The sequence below is a fragment of the Lynx rufus genome, unplaced genomic scaffold (genome assembly GCF_022079265.1).
Source record: "Lynx rufus isolate CCGP_SWC_20201006 ecotype Redwood Valley unplaced genomic scaffold, mLynRuf1.p SCAF_9, whole genome shotgun sequence".
NCBI classification, from domain to species: Eukaryota; Metazoa; Chordata; class Mammalia; order Carnivora; family Felidae; genus Lynx; species Lynx rufus.
The window spans coordinates 82,829,858-82,848,007 of NW_025814897.1; the positions used below are offsets into that span (position 1 = coordinate 82,829,858).

Sequence of the window (18,150 nt, forward strand, 5' to 3'; positions counted from 1 at the left end):
CTCACAAAATAGCCAAACCTATTAAAAAATTAACTGTTCTGGAGATCAATATATAAAGGAGGCTACTCTTTAGAAATAACCTTATAATTTACCTAATAAAAGAAAAGCTGTACTTACAACAAGGAGATTGATCTGGTGGTCCAAGTTGTGGAAAGGTCATAAGAACAGAAACCCCTGTTAGGTCATTTTGCTTTAAAGTATGCTCATTAGTTTGGTCAGCCCAAACCACCACTTTCTTTCTCTCTACCAAATGTTCAATTTCTTTGAAGTCAGACTCAAAAGCAGCATTTGAAAGGCCAGCTTCTTTTAATGCACAATACTGTTTTCTTAGGACTGGAAGCAAAGCATTCAATACTCTATATAAAAAAGGTGACAAGAGAGATAAATATTGAATTTTAAATACACTATTACAGTTCTACATAATATCCTAAGTATTAGCACATCATTAAATAATATCTTGTATATGTTTTCATTTAGATATTTCAATAAAATACCTCAACATATTCTCACTACATTAAGTAAAGAGTGGAAAGAATCCTGGATGGGAATTACAAGCACCAGGCTGTAGACTTGGCTAGTTTTCAATTCCAAGGTGATCTTGGGTAATACACGAACTGAGGTTTCTTCTCAATGACTTGGGGTACAACTAGACAGTCATTACAACAGGAGACTACTGTCAAAACTAAGTGAGTTAAATACATATAAAAGGTTTCTACAAAGCATTATGTGATTTATAAAACAAAGATACTATTATTACTCATACTAAGTACCATGGAATTAAAATGAAAAAATGCACTGTTAAATGATGAGATCCGTTTCAGGTATATAGTATTTTGAAGGAACCACAGAGTCAAATTTCCTCCAAGATAGCTCTTTATGAGTTAAAGCAATGGCTTTCAAAGCCATTCAGAGGGGTTCCAAGTAGAAGAGTTGTGGACAAGGATGGTAGCTAAAGGGAATCAAAGGGGCACTGGATTCTTGGCTCTGATTCAAAATCTTGCCTAATGCTATCAATCAGAGCAGTACTGAATGTATCTTTTTATGTATTAGACCTCCATGTAAGTGCTCACTGAAGAAATACCACAGCTAAACAGTTATAAATTTATACACTCAATTAATGGTTCCTAATTTTTATATCAAGGAAGATGTCAAACAACTCGAATGACCTTGAAATGCTTCAGACCTGGTTGACTCAGTTGACTCATAACATCCGGCAGAATAGGATTATTTGAAGTATGGTAGGGCAGTGGAAAAAGGATAGGCATTGATTTTAACAATCAAGGAAATAACTGCGCTTTTACCTCAGAGACTTAAATATTTAGAAAGTAGTACACATAAATTGTGACACTGCCCCTTTTGGGGAGGGTAGAGAGTACTCCATTTAAATCACGTAGGCAACAACTATACGGAAAAGTCATTAAGTATAAAGTCACTAAAAGAAACAGTATTTATTGAGCACCTATACTAATGAGGTGCTGTGCAGAGAACACATAACACAGCCAGCCAGAGGTTGCTATTCTTAAAAAGTCTTGCTAGTTGGGGCACCTGGGTGGCTCAGTTGGTTAAGCGTCCAACTTCAGCTCAGGTCATGCATGATCTTGTGGTTCATGGGTTCAAGCCCTGCATCAGGCTCTGTGCTGAGAGCTTGGAGCCTGGAGCCTGCTTTGGATTCTGTGTCTCCATCTCTCTCTGCCCCTCCCCTGCTCCCACTCTGTCTCTCTCTAAAAAATAAACACTAAAAAAAAAAAAAAAAAAAGGCTTGCTGGCAAGGTTGGCCCTTGGTTGACATCTTAATACTTGAATTTTGAGAGTGTTCTCATTTTCAGAACTGATAAGAGTGGCTCACTGTACTTAAACTATTTGTATAAGCAATATGGTTTATGCTGAACAACTACTTTCCTCCTGGAAAGTCTGGAATTTTGGTACAGGCTAGGTAGAAGGTGCCTTTGTAACCAACTCCCAGTAAAAACCCAAGTACACTAATTGTCTAATGAGATCCCAAAGTTTAGACAACATTTAAAATGTATTCACAACTTTTTGCTGGAGGACTTAAGCACATCCTGTGTGGGTCCAAGTGGAAGAAGACACTTGAAAACTTGCATATGGTTTCCTTTGGACTTTGCCCCATTTGCCTTTTCCTCTTGCTGATTTTGTTTTGCATGCTCTTGCTATAATAAATCATAACTATGAGTACAACTATATGATGGGTTCTGTGAGCTATCGTAGTAAATCATCAAACAAGGAGGTGGTCTTAGGGACCCATGACATACATATGTACTTATATTTGTTTGTTTGAATGTATTTATGCATTCATTCATTTATATTTTTTGATTTAATATTTATTTATATTGCAAATGATCACCACAATAAATCTAGTTAATTTTCATTACCACATGTAAGTTTTTTTTCTTGCAATGAGAACTTTTTTAAGATCTATTCTCTGAGCAACTTGGATGTGCAATACAGTTTTACTAACTATGGTCGCCATGTTGTACATTTTGTTTCATGATTTATTTATGATGGTAAATTTGTATCTTTTGACTCACTTCACCTATTTTGCTTACTCCCCAACCCTGGCCTCTGGCAACCATCAATCTGTTCTCTGTATTGATGAATTTTTTTTTTTTTTTTTTAAGATTCCACATAGGAGTGAGATCATTTGTTATTTCTCTTTCACTGATTTATTTCATTTAGTATAATGCCTTCAAGGTACATCCATGCTGTCACCAATGGCAAGATTTCATTATTTTCTTATGATTGAATAATATTCCATTGTGTGTGTATAGATATATTATACACATAAACATACACCACTTTTTCTTTAAACTTTCATCCAGTGATAGTCACTTAGGTTGTTTACATATCTTAGCTATTATAAATAATGCTGCAATGAACATGGGGTGCATATATCTTTCTGTGTTAGTGTTTCATTTTCTTTGTATAAATACTGAGAAGTGGAATTGGTTGATCATATGGTAGTTTTATTGTTTTTTTTAAAGAAAGACTGAGAGAGAGCAGAGAGTGTGCAAGCATGAGCAGGACTGTGCAGAGAGACAGAGATTCTTAAGCAGACTTCATGCCCATGGGACTCAATGTCATGACTGTGAGATCATGACCTAAGCCCATATTCAAGAGTTGGACACTTAACCAACTTAGCCATCCAGGTGCCCCAGTAGTTCCATTTTTAACTTTTGAAGAACCTCCATACTGTTTTCTATTGTGGCTACACCAATTCCCATCAATAATACACAAGGATTCCTTATTGTCTTCATACTTGGAAACACTTGTTATTTCTTGTCTTTCTGGTAAGAGCCATTCTAATAAGTATAAGGTGATATCTGATTATGGTTTTGATTTGCATTATCCTGGTTAGTGATACTGAGCACCTTCTTATGTACCTGTTCACTATCTATATGTCTTCTTTGGAAAAATGTCTATTTAGATCTTCTGCCCATTTTTAAATCAGATTGTCTCTCTCTCTCTCTGTTATTGAATTGTATAAGTTCTGCATGTATTTTGGGCATGAACCTTTTATCAGATATATGATTTGCAAATATTTTTTCTCATTCGGAAGGTTGCCTTTTCACTTTGTTGTTGGTTTCCTTTGGTATGTAGAAGTTTTTAAGTCTGATGTAATTTCACTTATTTTTGCTTTTGTTTCTTCTGCTTTTGGTGTCAAATCCAAAATATCATCTCTTACCACCTATGTGGTGGTAAGGAGCTTACTACCTACATTTTCTTCTAGGAGTTTTATGTTTTCAGGCCTTATGTTGAAGTCTTTAAACCATTTTGAGTTAATTTTTATGTATAGTGTAAGACAGTGGTCCAGTTTTATTCTTTTGCATATCGCCCTACTGTATACTCTTGGCTCCTCTGTCATAAATTAATTGACCTTATATCTGTGGGTTTATTTTCTGGGCTCTCTACTCAGTTCTATTAATCTACATTTTTTTTTTTTTAATACACAGAGCAGTTTCTTTTTTTTTTAAATTTAAATTCTAGTTAGTCAACATACAGTATACTACATGCTTGTTTTGAAACCAATACCATACTGCTTTGATTGCTACAGTTTTGTAATATAGTTTGAAGGAAATAAATCAGACAGGAAGTGTGATAACTTTGTTCTTCTTTCTTGAGATTGCTTTGGCTATTTGGGATCTTCTGTAACACTATACAAATTTTAGAATTTTTGTTCTATTTCTGTCAAAAATGCCATTGGAATTTTGATTGAGATTGTATTCAATCCATAGATTGCTTTGGATGGTATGGATATTTGAACAACATTAATTCTTCCAATCCATGAGCACAGAATATCTTAAATTTATTTCTGTCTTCTTCAATTTCTTTCATCAGTATCTTAACAGTTTTCAGTGTACAGGTCTTTCACCTCCTTGGCTAAATTTATTCTTAGGTATTTTATTCTTTTTATGCAATTGTCAATTGGATTGTTTCCTTAATTTCTCTGATAGTTTGTTATTAGTATGCAGAAACCCAACAGATTTCTGTATATTGGTTTTGTATCACGCAACTTTACTAAATTCATTTATTAGTTGTAGCAGTTTTTGGTGGTCATTAGAGTCTTCTATATATAGTATCATGTCATCTGCAAATAGTGACAATTTCGGTTCTTGCTTTCCAATCTGGACTCCTATTCTTTCTTTTTAATGTCTAATTGCTCTGTCTAGGACTTTTTTTGTTTTGTTTTTTAGATTCTACATAGAACCTATAATAATATATATAATATATAATTAATAATCCAAGTTTTATGTTTTTGATGACACATTTTATGTCTTTTCATCTTATATATCCATTAATTATTACAGTTAGTTTTTCTTTTAACTTTCATACCAGCTTTTTAAGTAATTAACTCCCTACCTTTACTATATATTTCCTTTTACCAGTGAGATTTATACCTTCATGTATTCTTATTACTAATTAGCATTCTTTCTTTTCAGCCTAAAGAAGTCTCTTTAATGTTTTTCATAACACCAGTTTTATGGTAATGGACTCCTTTAGCTTTTGCCTCTCTGGAAAATTCTTTATCTTTCCCCTTTAGTTCTGAATGATAATTTGTTAGTGGTTAGGGTTTTCTTGGTTGGAAATTTTTTTCTTTCAGCACTTTGAATGTGTATTAAATCAGTTTTTTTGCCTCCACTACTACACAAGGTCAGAATAAGACAGTTCACCTCCTTTTTATTTTAATGTCATTTAAATCCTTTCAAAATCTTTTAAGGAAAGTATTATGATCTATTAACATAAAAGAAAACTAAGGCTTAGTGAGGTTAAATAATTTATGCAAGTTTATACTGCTAATATAAAACAGAATTCAAGACTAACTCTAAAACTCATACTCTTTCTACTATGCTGTGTTACCTCTGCTTGTAATGTTTTGGCTCACCAATTTACTAAATTGGAGAGTTAGTCAGAATCTTTTTGCCCATTTTGAAACAAAAATTTACCTTAAAATGTATATATGTCTTATATAATAAATACAGTATGGGTAAAATAAATTAATGGGTTTCTTTGATAACTTTAACTCTTGTAGGTGGTTTGACTGCTAGTAATAGAATTTTCATTGTCTGTTCTAGACAGAGATATAGAAAGTATGAGGACATTAGGTTGAACTTTTATCCACAGAAGAATATCTCCCTAAAGTTCTTCCTTTCCTTTTTCTTCTTTTTTTTAATTTTTTTTTAAATGTTTATTTATTTCTGAGACACAGAGAGACAGAGCATGAGTGGGGGAGGGACAGAGAAAGAGAGAGAGAGGGAGACACAGAATCTGAAGCAGGCTCCAGGCTCTGAGCTGTCAGCACAGAGCCTGACACGGGGCTTGAACTCACAAACTGTGAGATCATGACCTGAGCCAAAGTTGGTTGCTCAACTGACTGAGCCACCCAGGCACCCCTCCTTTTTCTTCTTTTTAAAGTAACTATCCTAATATGATTTCCCTTACATGAGACGTATGGAAAATTAATTGCTAGATAGGCAAGAATACTAGAACTGCAGAATTGTAGACTGGTGGAAAGCCCTTAGAGAAATAAATTTCTTTTCTACAGAGCATGAAAGTGACACCTACAGAGGTGACTGACATATAACAAAAATAAAGACTTATACTTTTTAAATATTATGTTTCAAAAGATGTTACTACTAAGCTAGTAGAGCATGAAAGAGCTACTATAGCATCACATAAAAACTGGGACAACTGATGTTAAAAAATATACATTTTTAGTAATTTCATTTTAATGACAGAAAAATCATTCTGGAATTATGAATACTTAAAAACTGCCTCCTTAAAAATTGATTTGGTATTAATAGTAATTGCTTCTAATAATTAAGTTTTATAGAAAAATGCCTTCAAAACTTTATTATAAAGCACTAACAATATTAGTTGGAGAAGAAGTACCTATTTTATACTTTATCAATGTTTTCTAACTCTGCATACTTTCTGATGCTGGCAGACACTAAAAAATAATGTATCCTATACCTAATAAAACTCAATTTTCTGGAAAACAACTTCTGTTTCAGGTTCCTTAGGTCCACAATGTTAAAATTTGTAGAATAGGTAAATCCATGCACTTACGCCTCAGTTTGCCTGTGTTGCTGTTCTTGAAGACAAGCTAGATCCATCATATGTTTAATTTGTGCTTTCAAGTCTTTGTTCTGAAGGTGCAAATGGTGACAATGAAGATCTTTACTGAGCTCCTGGGGAAAACAATGCAAACTACACTTCAGATTCCTTTAAGAATGTTGAAATTAAATAAATTTTAATAAAACTTATTTTATATTGGTGTTAATAATTTTAATTTTTTATATATAAAATGATAATGTTTAGAAACAATTTGACAAATAAACATATTGGTATAGGAGTTCTATAACTTACAAGCAAGATAAGTTTCAAGTTTCTCAGAAACTAAGTGTTAGGAACTCAGAACAAATTTTATTCTGGTGGCAGTTTCTTGGTCTATCCAATTTGCTGATAATGCTGTGAAAATACATGAATATGACCAGTTTTTACTTAAATGTCACTTCTTCAGGGAAGCTTTCTCTGAGCATTATATTTAAAGATGGACACTCTACTACCAATAGTCTCTGCCAGAGCACTTATCAGTAATTATTTCATTTACCTATTTGTTTGTTTATAGTTTCACTATCTATACTAGAATGTTAGGTTCAGAACCAGGAGGGGGGTGTGTCAAACTATTTTAGTGTTACAGACCTAGTGTCCAGTGTCTGAAGTTGCATGTAATAAAAATTTCTTGCCTTCACTCACTCAATCTGGTGTAAGCTTCATCCTAGAGCAAAAGTATGAAAAGTCTTTTGTAGCTGCCCATTTTCCTAAACTTCATGTGCTTAGGTACAAGTGTTCTCCAACCTATCACCCAATGTCATTCTTCTTTCCTTAAGCCTAATACCCTCAGTAGGAAAATGTCAGCTAAGTGGTCATATGAAAGAGTGAATGGGATAGTCCAATAGCATTCTCAGAATCCTTAACTGGGAAAATTTTACTCAATACGATGAAAGGAAATGAAATCTTTTGGACATTTGAGGGGCCAAGACAGCAATCCGATAAGCAGGGAAGCTAAGCTTGGAAACTTCCTCCTGGAGACAATTTCCATAATCCATTTTAACTTTTCAATATTCCTTCCTAACCTGCATTTGACCAGATTATCTAAAAGCTTAAAACTGTTTTTTTCTTTTTCTTTTTTTCAAAACTTCCCATGCCAGTGGTAGGCACTATGACTGGAAATAATGTCACTTAATATATCTGAGACAGAGTAAACTTGGGGGTTGTTTCTTTACATGATTTATATTTCAAGAAATATAGCATGCATTTTAGAGAAAATCCTCCCTAGGGAATCAGGATAATATGGTTAGAGCACTGGCCTATGAGTCAAGTTGTCTTAGAGATGGTTTCAGCTAGGACAAAAGTGCTACCTTAAGCCAAAAATATAGTATTTATGGAGATCACTTTACTTGACTACAATTTAAGAGCTTGACTAGATGATCTCTATAGTCTTTTCCAGTTAGAAAATTCAATAATCCTGATGGTCTGAACGTATTTGCCAAATATTCCATCCTTTCTCTTAAAAAAAACAAAACAAAACCCTTCTTTAAATATTTCCTCCAATAATTTTATTCTTTTATCTTCTTGAATTACTTATCTCTTAAAAAGACAAGGCTTGAATGTATAATTATATTAGTCAACAATGGGCCTTGGCTAGCTTGTTGTCTTTGGAAAGCCAAGTTTACAATGTGAATCTTTTCTCAAAATTAGCTATTTTAAAACAAGTAAACAAATAAATAGATAAACAAGTGCAAAAATTTTAACTCTAACCTAAAGTCATTTTGACAATGATCATTTTGAAAACAAGACCATATTAGAGATACATGGTATCTAATGAATAAGTAAAACTTACAAATAAGTGAAACAAAACCAAAAACTACTCTAAACATTCAACACCTGCTGCCTTTCCAAGAGAAGAGGCTCTTGTGCTGTGAATGAGAAACACTTATGTGCCCAGGACTCTCAGCTGTTTTCTCAGAAAACCTGTCACTCAGCACCTGGCTTGGGTGCTCTGGTAGGTGCTCTGACAGAGGCTGCTGCATTCTATGATGAGCCCTTACAGCTTTAGATGCCTTAGACCTACGTGGAATTTTAGAAGCTACCTTTTCTAAACCTAAATAATCTCTAGTACAGTTTATTGATTAATCACTGTCTCTTTTTGCTTACTCCTCTTGTTATGTAAATGTCTATTCTCTCATCTTAATATGAATACAGCATTAAAAAAAGTGTCCCTTGGGGCGCCTGGGTGGCGCAGTCGGTTAAGCGTCCGACTTCAGCCAGGTCACGATCTCGCGGTCCTTGAGTTCGAGCCCCGCGTCAGGCTCTGGGCTGATGGCTCAGAGCCTGGAGCCTGTTTCCGATTCTGTGTCTCCCTCTCTCTCTGCCCCTCCCCCGTTCATGCTCTGTCTCTCTCTGTCCCAAAAATAAATAAACGTTGAAAAAAAAATTAAAAAAAAAAAAGTGTCCCTTAGTTTGCTTCTAAAGTAGATACTGATAAATAGAAAAATGACTAAAAAAAAAAAGTGACATTATATGAATGTGACCTCCCTAATCTCTGGGAGAAGATCTGTATAGCTTTTTGATCAGATTCTCAAAGGCATCTATTACCCAAAAAGGTCAGAATCACTGTTCTGGAGGAAGAATAGAAAATGTATTTTGTAATGCAGCTGACACTTTTCTTTGGCTACTGACACGTATGTTATAGATGCTGAGAATACTATATATTTGTCAACCATCTACTATGTGTTAGGTGGTGCTAGGCCTCTGCATATAGCATCTCATTTAAATGTATTTTGAAGACAGGAAATTAAGACAACAAAATTAAACAACTTATCCAAAATCATACAACAGTGTTAGAGGGGGTATTCAACACAACTACTGAATAACAGAATGACTAACCACTCCAACTCTGAAGTCTAACCTTTCCCCAGTATTTACATTCTTTCTCTATAGGGAATATTCCAAAGTGCTTTATCAATTAAATTATATTATAAAATATTAAATTATGCTTTGTATTACACTTAATACCTAATCTACTGAATTAATCCAGTGGCATGCTTTCAGCAAGATACTTTGAAGACTTCTAGAATAACTGAAGTGTAGATCAAGTTGTTGGCTGACCCTCCACAAATCTCCACACTAAACAATTGCTCAGTCTCTACTTGTCTTTGGTTTTCTTTTTAGGAAACAGGGTATCTGCTGTTTGTTACTCACTGCTCCTTTCACTACCTTGACTGTCATCACTGACTGCTCCCTCTAATCTTCTCCCTCTCCAGTCTGAGCTGTAATGCTAAAAGGATGGCCCCTGATAGCTATTGCTAGACAACCAGAGAATTCATTTCCCTAATCATGGTGTACTGGGTACTATCTTTTAAAATTACCTTTGAATATTAACCATTACAACTTGGATTCGTTTGTTACTGAATATACTGAGCTTTATTTTATCTGTATTGATAATCAGTCTAGTGTTTTTTTAGAAATTTCAAAGTTCTAGGACTAGATACCAATTTGCTAATACATAGTAGTGAATTTCAGAAAAGCACCACCAAAGTAAAGGCTGTAGATACTCCTCCTTAAAAAAAAAAAAAGAGCGTAAAGAATTTGTTCTTTTAAAGTATTAGGTACTTGGATCAAAATTAGTTTCTTTGTAGTAGGCATCTACTTGTCGCTTATTATATATTCATTTCCCTCTTCTTATTAAGAAAACTCTAATTTTGTTCAGGGTGATAATGTGTCCAGCAAGAACAGTCACCTTTCCATATTCCCTTATATCTAGGGACAGTCATGTGACAATTCTAGCCAATAAGATGTCTGTTAAGAGTTTCTGGAAAAGCTTCTGCTCTCCCCCGTTTCTTTCTCTCTTCTTCTTCTTGGCCTAAGTGTGAACTTGAGGCTAAAGATGAAATGATGACATGGCAACTATGAAATGAAAAGTAGAATGATGACATTTTAGAGGTGCTATATTGGGAATGAACTACATATTCCCAAGACTTATTGTGAAAGGAACAAAATACAGCCCTAACTGGTAAAGGCAGTAAAGTCACATTTCTGTAACCATGTGGATGAACAGAATTCTTATCTGATTCAGCCATTAACCATTACCCATCACTACTTTTTGTAATCCTTTGCCATTCTAGGTGGAATATCTTCACTTTCGTACACAAACACACAGCTTTCAAATCAGCTTTCATTAGCCATAATGCAAGTAAGGGTGACTACATTTAAAACTATTTTTCCACAAAACATCAAGCATTAAAACAAATTACCTATATGATGAATCCTCAAGTAGTTTGATTACTTCATTCTAACTTAAGAGCTACCTCATAAAAGGAAGCGATCGCTTAAGAGTCGTCACTTAAAAGTAACCTTACTCTTCTCAAAGTACAGAAAAGGCAAATTTAATGGGTAATTAGCAAGGCAGATGGTATATTCAAATATAAATGGTAAAAAGAATCAAATCTCAGAGAGATGGAGCAATAGTTGTCTTATGAAAGATATTTACTCCATGACAAAGACAATGGGTTTAAAGAACTCAGTTTTTACAAAGTGAATCTGAACACATAAACACATCTTACCTTTGGAATATGGCCATTTTGACCTAAGAGCTCCATTTCGGATTTTACACGATGGAGCCAATTAGTATTCTCATCAAATTGCTTCAATTCCTCTTCCCTTTTCTTCTCTAGGTAGCAGCGACGAGTTTTCAACATTGCAAGTCTATGATCTCGTCGGCAAGTGGCCTGAAAAATAATGTATTTAATAGCCAGACTAATTTTTATGATATTTGATGTATGTGATATTAGCAAAGTAGTAAATTTTCTTGTAAGTTTGCCATTGTAATCTATTTAGACTATACTTTTATATTTAAAGCTACTTCCCCTTTGAAATCTCCACAATACTACTGCTTGCAGGAAAATAGGAAATTGAGTTGTGACTCATTTTTATAAAATTACATGTTGAGAGTTTATGGCTTTAAGAATTTCACTGGCCAAATTGAAGACTATAACTTTTTGTGTGTGTGTGCTAAAATACATTCCATTAAGTGTTGCATATGAAAAGTTCGTACAAGGTCTGATAATTCCCACGATTTTACTCAAAATCAAAGCAGACACAAGTCCCACCTTGCCTTTCCTCCAACATGAAAGATGTGAAGAAATAACTCTGCTCTGATTTTGCCCACAACGCTTTTAGATAGGCTGGTGCAAGTAATAGAAAATAAAGCTTATATCACAGTGCTTATAAATATCTGATCTTACCTGATGATTGGTTCAGGACTCATAATGGATATTCTGAATAGTTTTGATGTTTTATGTAGGCACAAATCTGGCCTTTTGGCTCTCTTTAAAAGCTAACTTCTTCTTTCTTGCTATCTTTCACAAAAGATGTAGTGAAACTTTTGAGGAAAGCCAGGCATTAAAGAAATTTGCAAAAATGTGAAACAGTGTCATTCTTTTCACTATCTCTTTTGGTTTGTTTTAGAAAATATAACTCACTAGTTTTCATTAAAGTGTTAGTTACGTTGTCATGCAATGAGCTAATGGTTTTAAAATTAACTGATACTAAATAGATTTTTATGAGTCTCAATTTGAATTTTTAATATAGGAATACTGGTAGATGGAATTCATATGAACAAAAGCTCTTTTAGGTCCTAAATAAATTTTTTTTTTTTTTTTTAAATAGGAAGGGGTCCTGAGACCTGAAAAGTTTAGAGCCACTACCTTAACAGAAGGTAGGATATGTAGCTTCTTGACTTTCTTCTGCTGTATTCAGCAGGTATGAAAACTTAGGCAAGTTAATCTCAGTGGTTCTTTATCACCTCATCTGAAAATGAACATAAAAGTATTGTAGCTGCCTGGAGGAAGGCAGTTAAATCAGATTATCTTTACTTGGCTTTAACATTTATAAATGTTGTAGGAACTCTTAGAAACCAGGGCAGGAAATGCTCTGAGGCTCTCATGGCAGCCAATAATTTAATACCAAAAAGTTCCTAACTCAAAACCCCAAAAAGTATGCTTTTGAGTTTTTACTTCTAATGTCCATCAAATGTATCCTCTATGATGGTTCCCTATGGGGACATTTTCCATCAGGGTACTCATAATGACCTACTGTTCTGAAATAAATAGCAAATAACTGAGAATAAATTCTAAATATGCATGTTAAACCCTGACATTAAAGTAAATGCTTCCTGTTAAGGTTTAAAAAGAACTTTATACACTTTATTAACAAACCCCCAGAATACCACAAAACTTTTTGAGTGAGAACAAACATATAATTCTAAAATTTAGGTGTTACTACTGCTTTGTGCAAAAGGACTGCTAATGTGGTAAATAAACTCGTTATTTTGCTAAAAATAATTTGCAGATTATCTTTATATGGTCATAAAATTACCCAAGAGCTTCACTTTAATTCTAATCTCAGAGTCTATACTCTGGAACCATTTCTGCCTGAATCAATGTTATGAGATTCTTTTAGCACTTCTGATAATAAACCACTTTTGGAGAGGGTCCAACACAGATATAAAATTTCTTGCCTTAGCAAGCAGTTTAGTAAAACTATCGTTTGACACTTTAGTGTGTAAAAATCAAAACAAAAACAACTCAATCTCTATAGATGCCTTCCTATGTTTTTCAATAATTTAACCCAAACTGATACACTTAAGAGGTTTTATCTCCATTGTTTACCTAGTCTCATGAAAATACCTATAAGAACTGGAACATGTAGATTGAAATGACCAAAAGTAAGAAATCATAAAAGGTAAGTGGGTTGAAAAAAAGGCAATTAAGCAGAAGAATACAGATGAAAACAGAAAAAAAAATTAAAAAAACCCAGCCAAACCCATTCCCCTACTCCATCTTACTAAGTACTCACATTTTTGGTGTCAATCATATCTAACAGTGATTTTTTAAATAGACATTTTTTGATAAGATAAGGCACAATAAATGCATACTCATAAGTAAAAATACTAATGTTGATAGTGTAACAGCTACTGATAAGCTGGCATCAGTGATATACTAATGAATCCTTTAAGATTAGTTTCTTAGCATATCACATTTTACAATTTCATAGGCTGGAAAAAAAACTGAAATACTAGTGTTTTAAAGCACTGTTTAAAATTTGATGGCTTTCAACATTAAAACATGTGAAATTTTTATATAGAGTTGATACTCTGGGACAGGAAAAACACATCTGGGGTAGAGGTCTAAGAGGACTGAAAAGTTATTTATAAGAGTTTTTTTTTTGTTTTTTTTTTTTTAGTATTTTAATGTTTATTTATTTTTGAAAGAGAGAGACAGAGCACAAGCAGGGGAGGGGCAGAGAGAGAGAGGTGACACAGACTCTGAAGCAGGCTCCAGGCTCTGAGATGTCAGCACAGAGCCCATTGCAGGCTTGAACCCACGAACTGCAAGATCATGACCTGAGCCGAAACTGGACTCTTAACCAACTCAGCCACCCAAGAGCCCCTATAAGAGACAGCTTTTGAATAAGTAATTTGCAAATCATCTCATGTATTATCTATGTAACTAATTTCATAAAATAAAAATAAATTAAGCTTATCATCAGTGAACACCAGAACTGGGGGGGAATAATTATCAAAATGTTTATTTTTCTGCTCTTTGGTGATTTGGAGTGGCATACACCTAGGAATACATTATTTTTTATCCTGTTTAGAACTCATTCTTCTTGAACATACATCTTATTGACATCTTATTAGTCCTAGAAAATTCTAAGCCTGAAATGGCATATTATCCTTTCCCCTTTTTGCACTAATATACCTCCTTCATAACAATTATTAGACGAATGAATGACTTTTCAGTCTGTCCTTCATGCAACAACATTTTATTTACATTTGCTATTTTTTATCCTCTATTTGACATAGTCTCCTCAGATCTCCCAGTTCAGTAATTCATCTTTAGCTGTATCTAACACAGAGAAAAGGACAGAGGTAACAGGTTCTGGAATCAACTTGCTTGAGTTCAGACCATATAGGTCTGATACCAATGAGAGGTGTGACTTTGCCCAAAATGACTTCTCTGTCCTCTGGTTTCCTCATCTTAATTATGAGGATAATAACATGTCCCATAGGGTTTTCTGAGAATTGAGTTAATGCATGCAAAGTATTTAAAGCATTGTGCCTATAAAATGAACTTATAAATTTCAGTGAATAAATCTTTAATTTCTGGACATTTCATTTGTTTTCTTTTTGTATTATGTATGTTCTTTTGACCTTTAATTCCTTTATCATTAATTCCTACTTTGACGACTTTAGTCATTTTTGTAGTTTTTTTTTTTTTTTTTTAACATTTTATTTATTTTTGAGACAGGGAGAGACAGAGCATGAACAGGGGAGGGTCAGAGAGAGGGAGACACAGAATCTGAAAGAGGCCCCAGACTCTGAGCTGTCAGCACAGAGCCCGTCGCAGGGCTCGAACTCACGGACCGAGAGATCATGACCTGAGCTGAAGTCGGCAGCCAACCAACTGAGCCACCCAGGCGCCCCAGTCATTTTTACAGATTAAAAAACTTTTTTTTTAATGTTTATTTTTGAGAGAGCGACACAGAACACGAGTGGGGTAAGAACAGAAAGAGGGAGACACAGAATCTGAAGCAGGCTCCAGGCTCTGAGCTGTCAACACAGAGCCGGATGTGGGGCTTGAACCCACAAACCATGAGATCATGACCTGAGCCAAAATCAGACCCTTAACCAACTGAGCCATCCAGGTACCCCAGCAGTTTTTTTTAGTTTTTAAATCAGATTGCTCTAGTGTCTGAATTTTTGGGAATCCTGTCATTATTTGCTAAGTCTGCTGACTTGTTTATGGTGGATTGTTTCACCATGTGTTTTGTAATTTGGACAGTGAGTTCTCATTAGTAATTTGAGTTGAGGGTCTGTTTCAATAGGCTATTTCTGTATGGCTTCTGCACGGTTACCCATAGATTATTGCTGCTCTGATACCATTTTCTATGTTAATTTTTCATTTTAAGGCTTTACTAAATAAAACACATGGATTGTAAAAATTCAAACCTCAACTCTTTGAAAAGTATATTTATAATGACAATCTTTACATGAGACTTTTTCTTACTCTAGGCGTGGTTGTCTTGCTGATTAAGATGTTTCTTCAAGGTGTACCACCAATATGAACGGTGAAGGCTTCTGAGGTTCCCAGCTTTACGTGGGGTCTGCCATTTCTATCTCCCTGGTCTCCCTTCGGTCCCTTATCTAAATAGCAGTGTACATCAAAGCTAGGGTATCGGGAGTGGGCTGTGTATATGGAGGTTGTAGGGCAGTGTACAATTGCATAAAATAATAAAACCAAGTAAAAGATGGTCTGCCTTTTCAAGTACCACGCAATGGAAATTCTAACAATGTTAGTGATAAAATATTCTTTCCTGGAAAAAAAAGATCTGAGTTTGGTCTAAGTTGTACATTATCACCTACATCTGGGATATACTGCTCCCACTGCCTCACCTTTGATACCAACATTTCCTGAGTGTGGTAGGTTTATGTTAAGCATTCCAACAACCCTCACAGAAGCAACAGTTCCAACTGAGATTTTGTTCTTTTGGTTTCCGTTTTCTCTCTGACACCTAGGAATTTAATTTTCTGTCTTGCATACGTAACTATGTATTTGAAACAATCTTTGATACATTTCCCCCAACATTTCCAGGTATTTGTAGTGAATGGGCGATTAAATAACATTACCTATCACATTTCTAGAAGTCCCCATGTCTTTACAGTGCCTAAAATTTAATTATAAATAAATACCTTTTCTACTTTGTCTTCAGAACACATCATTTCAATTTGCTTATGGCACTGTTGTTGATAGAATGATTTAAGTTCATTTTCTTTTAGTAACATTTCCAACTTCAGATATTCTTGTCTAATTTCGTCTCGATTCTGGAACAAGCAGTTCAGAATTTCTTGAAATCTACCAAAATCAAAAATTAAAACACATTATAGAATCTCACTAATTTTGTGACAGATGTTACAATGTTTATCTAAAGAAATAAATGAGCAAAAGAATATATATCACTCACAGAATTAGACTAAATGACAAACAGCAAATAGGTTAGAGTGACTGTTTCCTATGAAATTACAAAATGTTTGGAAAAGAATATTAAATTATTTTTACTGTATTCTTCCTCTTTCAAGGAAGATCATGTTATTAAAAGATATGGGTATTATAAGGCCTCTATATATAAGTCATAGGTATATAAGGCATGTACTCTATGTAATCCAGCTGCTTATTAGCAAAAATAAAATATTTTGTTTGTAGGAAGAGGATGATAATTTGGACCTGTACTATCCCAATTAACAAGGCCCCAGAAGCAACACATTACTGTGTGTTGTTTTGATGTTGGCTCACTGCAAAGAAATAAGCAGTGGGTGGCATGATCATATGGTGCCTCCATGGCCCCCTAGGGAAAGTGAGATAGCCAGTTTTTAGTTTCAGAATTTGTTACAGCAAAAACACACCATAAGGTTAGGTACCCCCTACAGCCTGGCTAAGAGTCAGCTGACACTGCCAGGACCCAAAACAACCAAGTTTGCAATGTGGCAAACCTAGAAAAGCCACTCCAGTGTCTTTCCTCCAAAGGCAATGGAGATTTAGAGAATCAAAGTTGGGGAATTTGATTCACAGCATCTCCAAACACATAAAAGGCCTCAAGCTGAGAAACTACTATAAAAGGCCTAAAATGAACCTGCAAATCTGCATCCTCCAGGGTCACCAGAACATTGGTCACAGCAATATTCTAGTTTTATAAGTATATATTTATGTTTTAAAATCTCAGATCAGGTAGGTCTGAGCTACAGTAACAGTATAAATAGTCACATACAGGTAAAACTCTCAAAGAAAAATTAACTGTGAAGCCTTTAAAATACAACTGTAACAAAGTATATGCATTTAAAAATAAATGTTCCTCAGCTAGAATTTTAAATGTATTTGTGAGGACCTGTGGTAAAAACATTGCCAATTTACGTCAGTAGTTCTTAATGAAACTCTATTGGGAATGGCTATAAACCACAATACATCGACTTTACTGCAGTTTTGTCAAACTGATAAATATTTCATAGGAAGTATGTACGGACATTGCAATTCCATTGTATTATATTACAACACGCTAATGCCAGTAAATGAATTGATAAGTTATCTTTAGGTTATACTCAAAGATAATTTCTCAGGTTTTTTAATAACATTTTATTCAAGGACATAGTTAAATATTGGTCAATTTTGTAATTTTGTGGTTCAGACTTATTTTAGTTGGTGGGGGTCTATTGTTTAGGATGGAAGAAAAGGTAACAGTATCAAAAGTTTCTAGAGATCTCCTTTAAAAAAAATTTTACCATTTTAAAACAGAAAGAACCCTAAGGGATTGACTCACAACTATTTTCTAGTCATTTAAAACATTCAAGTAACTAGTAACAAAAATCTTTGCCAATAATTTTAGGTGATACATGATGAATATTAAATTCTACATAATTTTTGTGATACACTCATAGTGAAGTTTTATAATTATTCTGTATATAAAGAACTGTACTTTCTCTTTATGACTTCTCCTAGAATAGCTTTGATAGGCAGTAAA

General features: G+C 34.3%; 1 protein-coding gene across 1 annotated transcript in view; it reads right to left on the minus strand.

Annotated features, from left to right (window-relative positions):
* KIF18A (kinesin family member 18A) overlaps positions 1 to 18,150 on the minus strand; it is a 76,906-nt gene that overhangs the window by 43,267 nt on the left and 15,489 nt on the right. The window contains exons 9-12 of the mRNA XM_047071089.1: positions 16,331 to 16,493; positions 11,142 to 11,306; positions 6,583 to 6,704; positions 118 to 356 (exon numbers count right to left, since the gene is read on the minus strand). Of these exons, the coding sequence (XP_046927045.1) occupies positions 118 to 356; positions 6,583 to 6,704; positions 11,142 to 11,306; positions 16,331 to 16,493 (689 nt within the window). The remainder of the gene's footprint in view (positions 1 to 117; positions 357 to 6,582; positions 6,705 to 11,141; positions 11,307 to 16,330; positions 16,494 to 18,150) is intronic.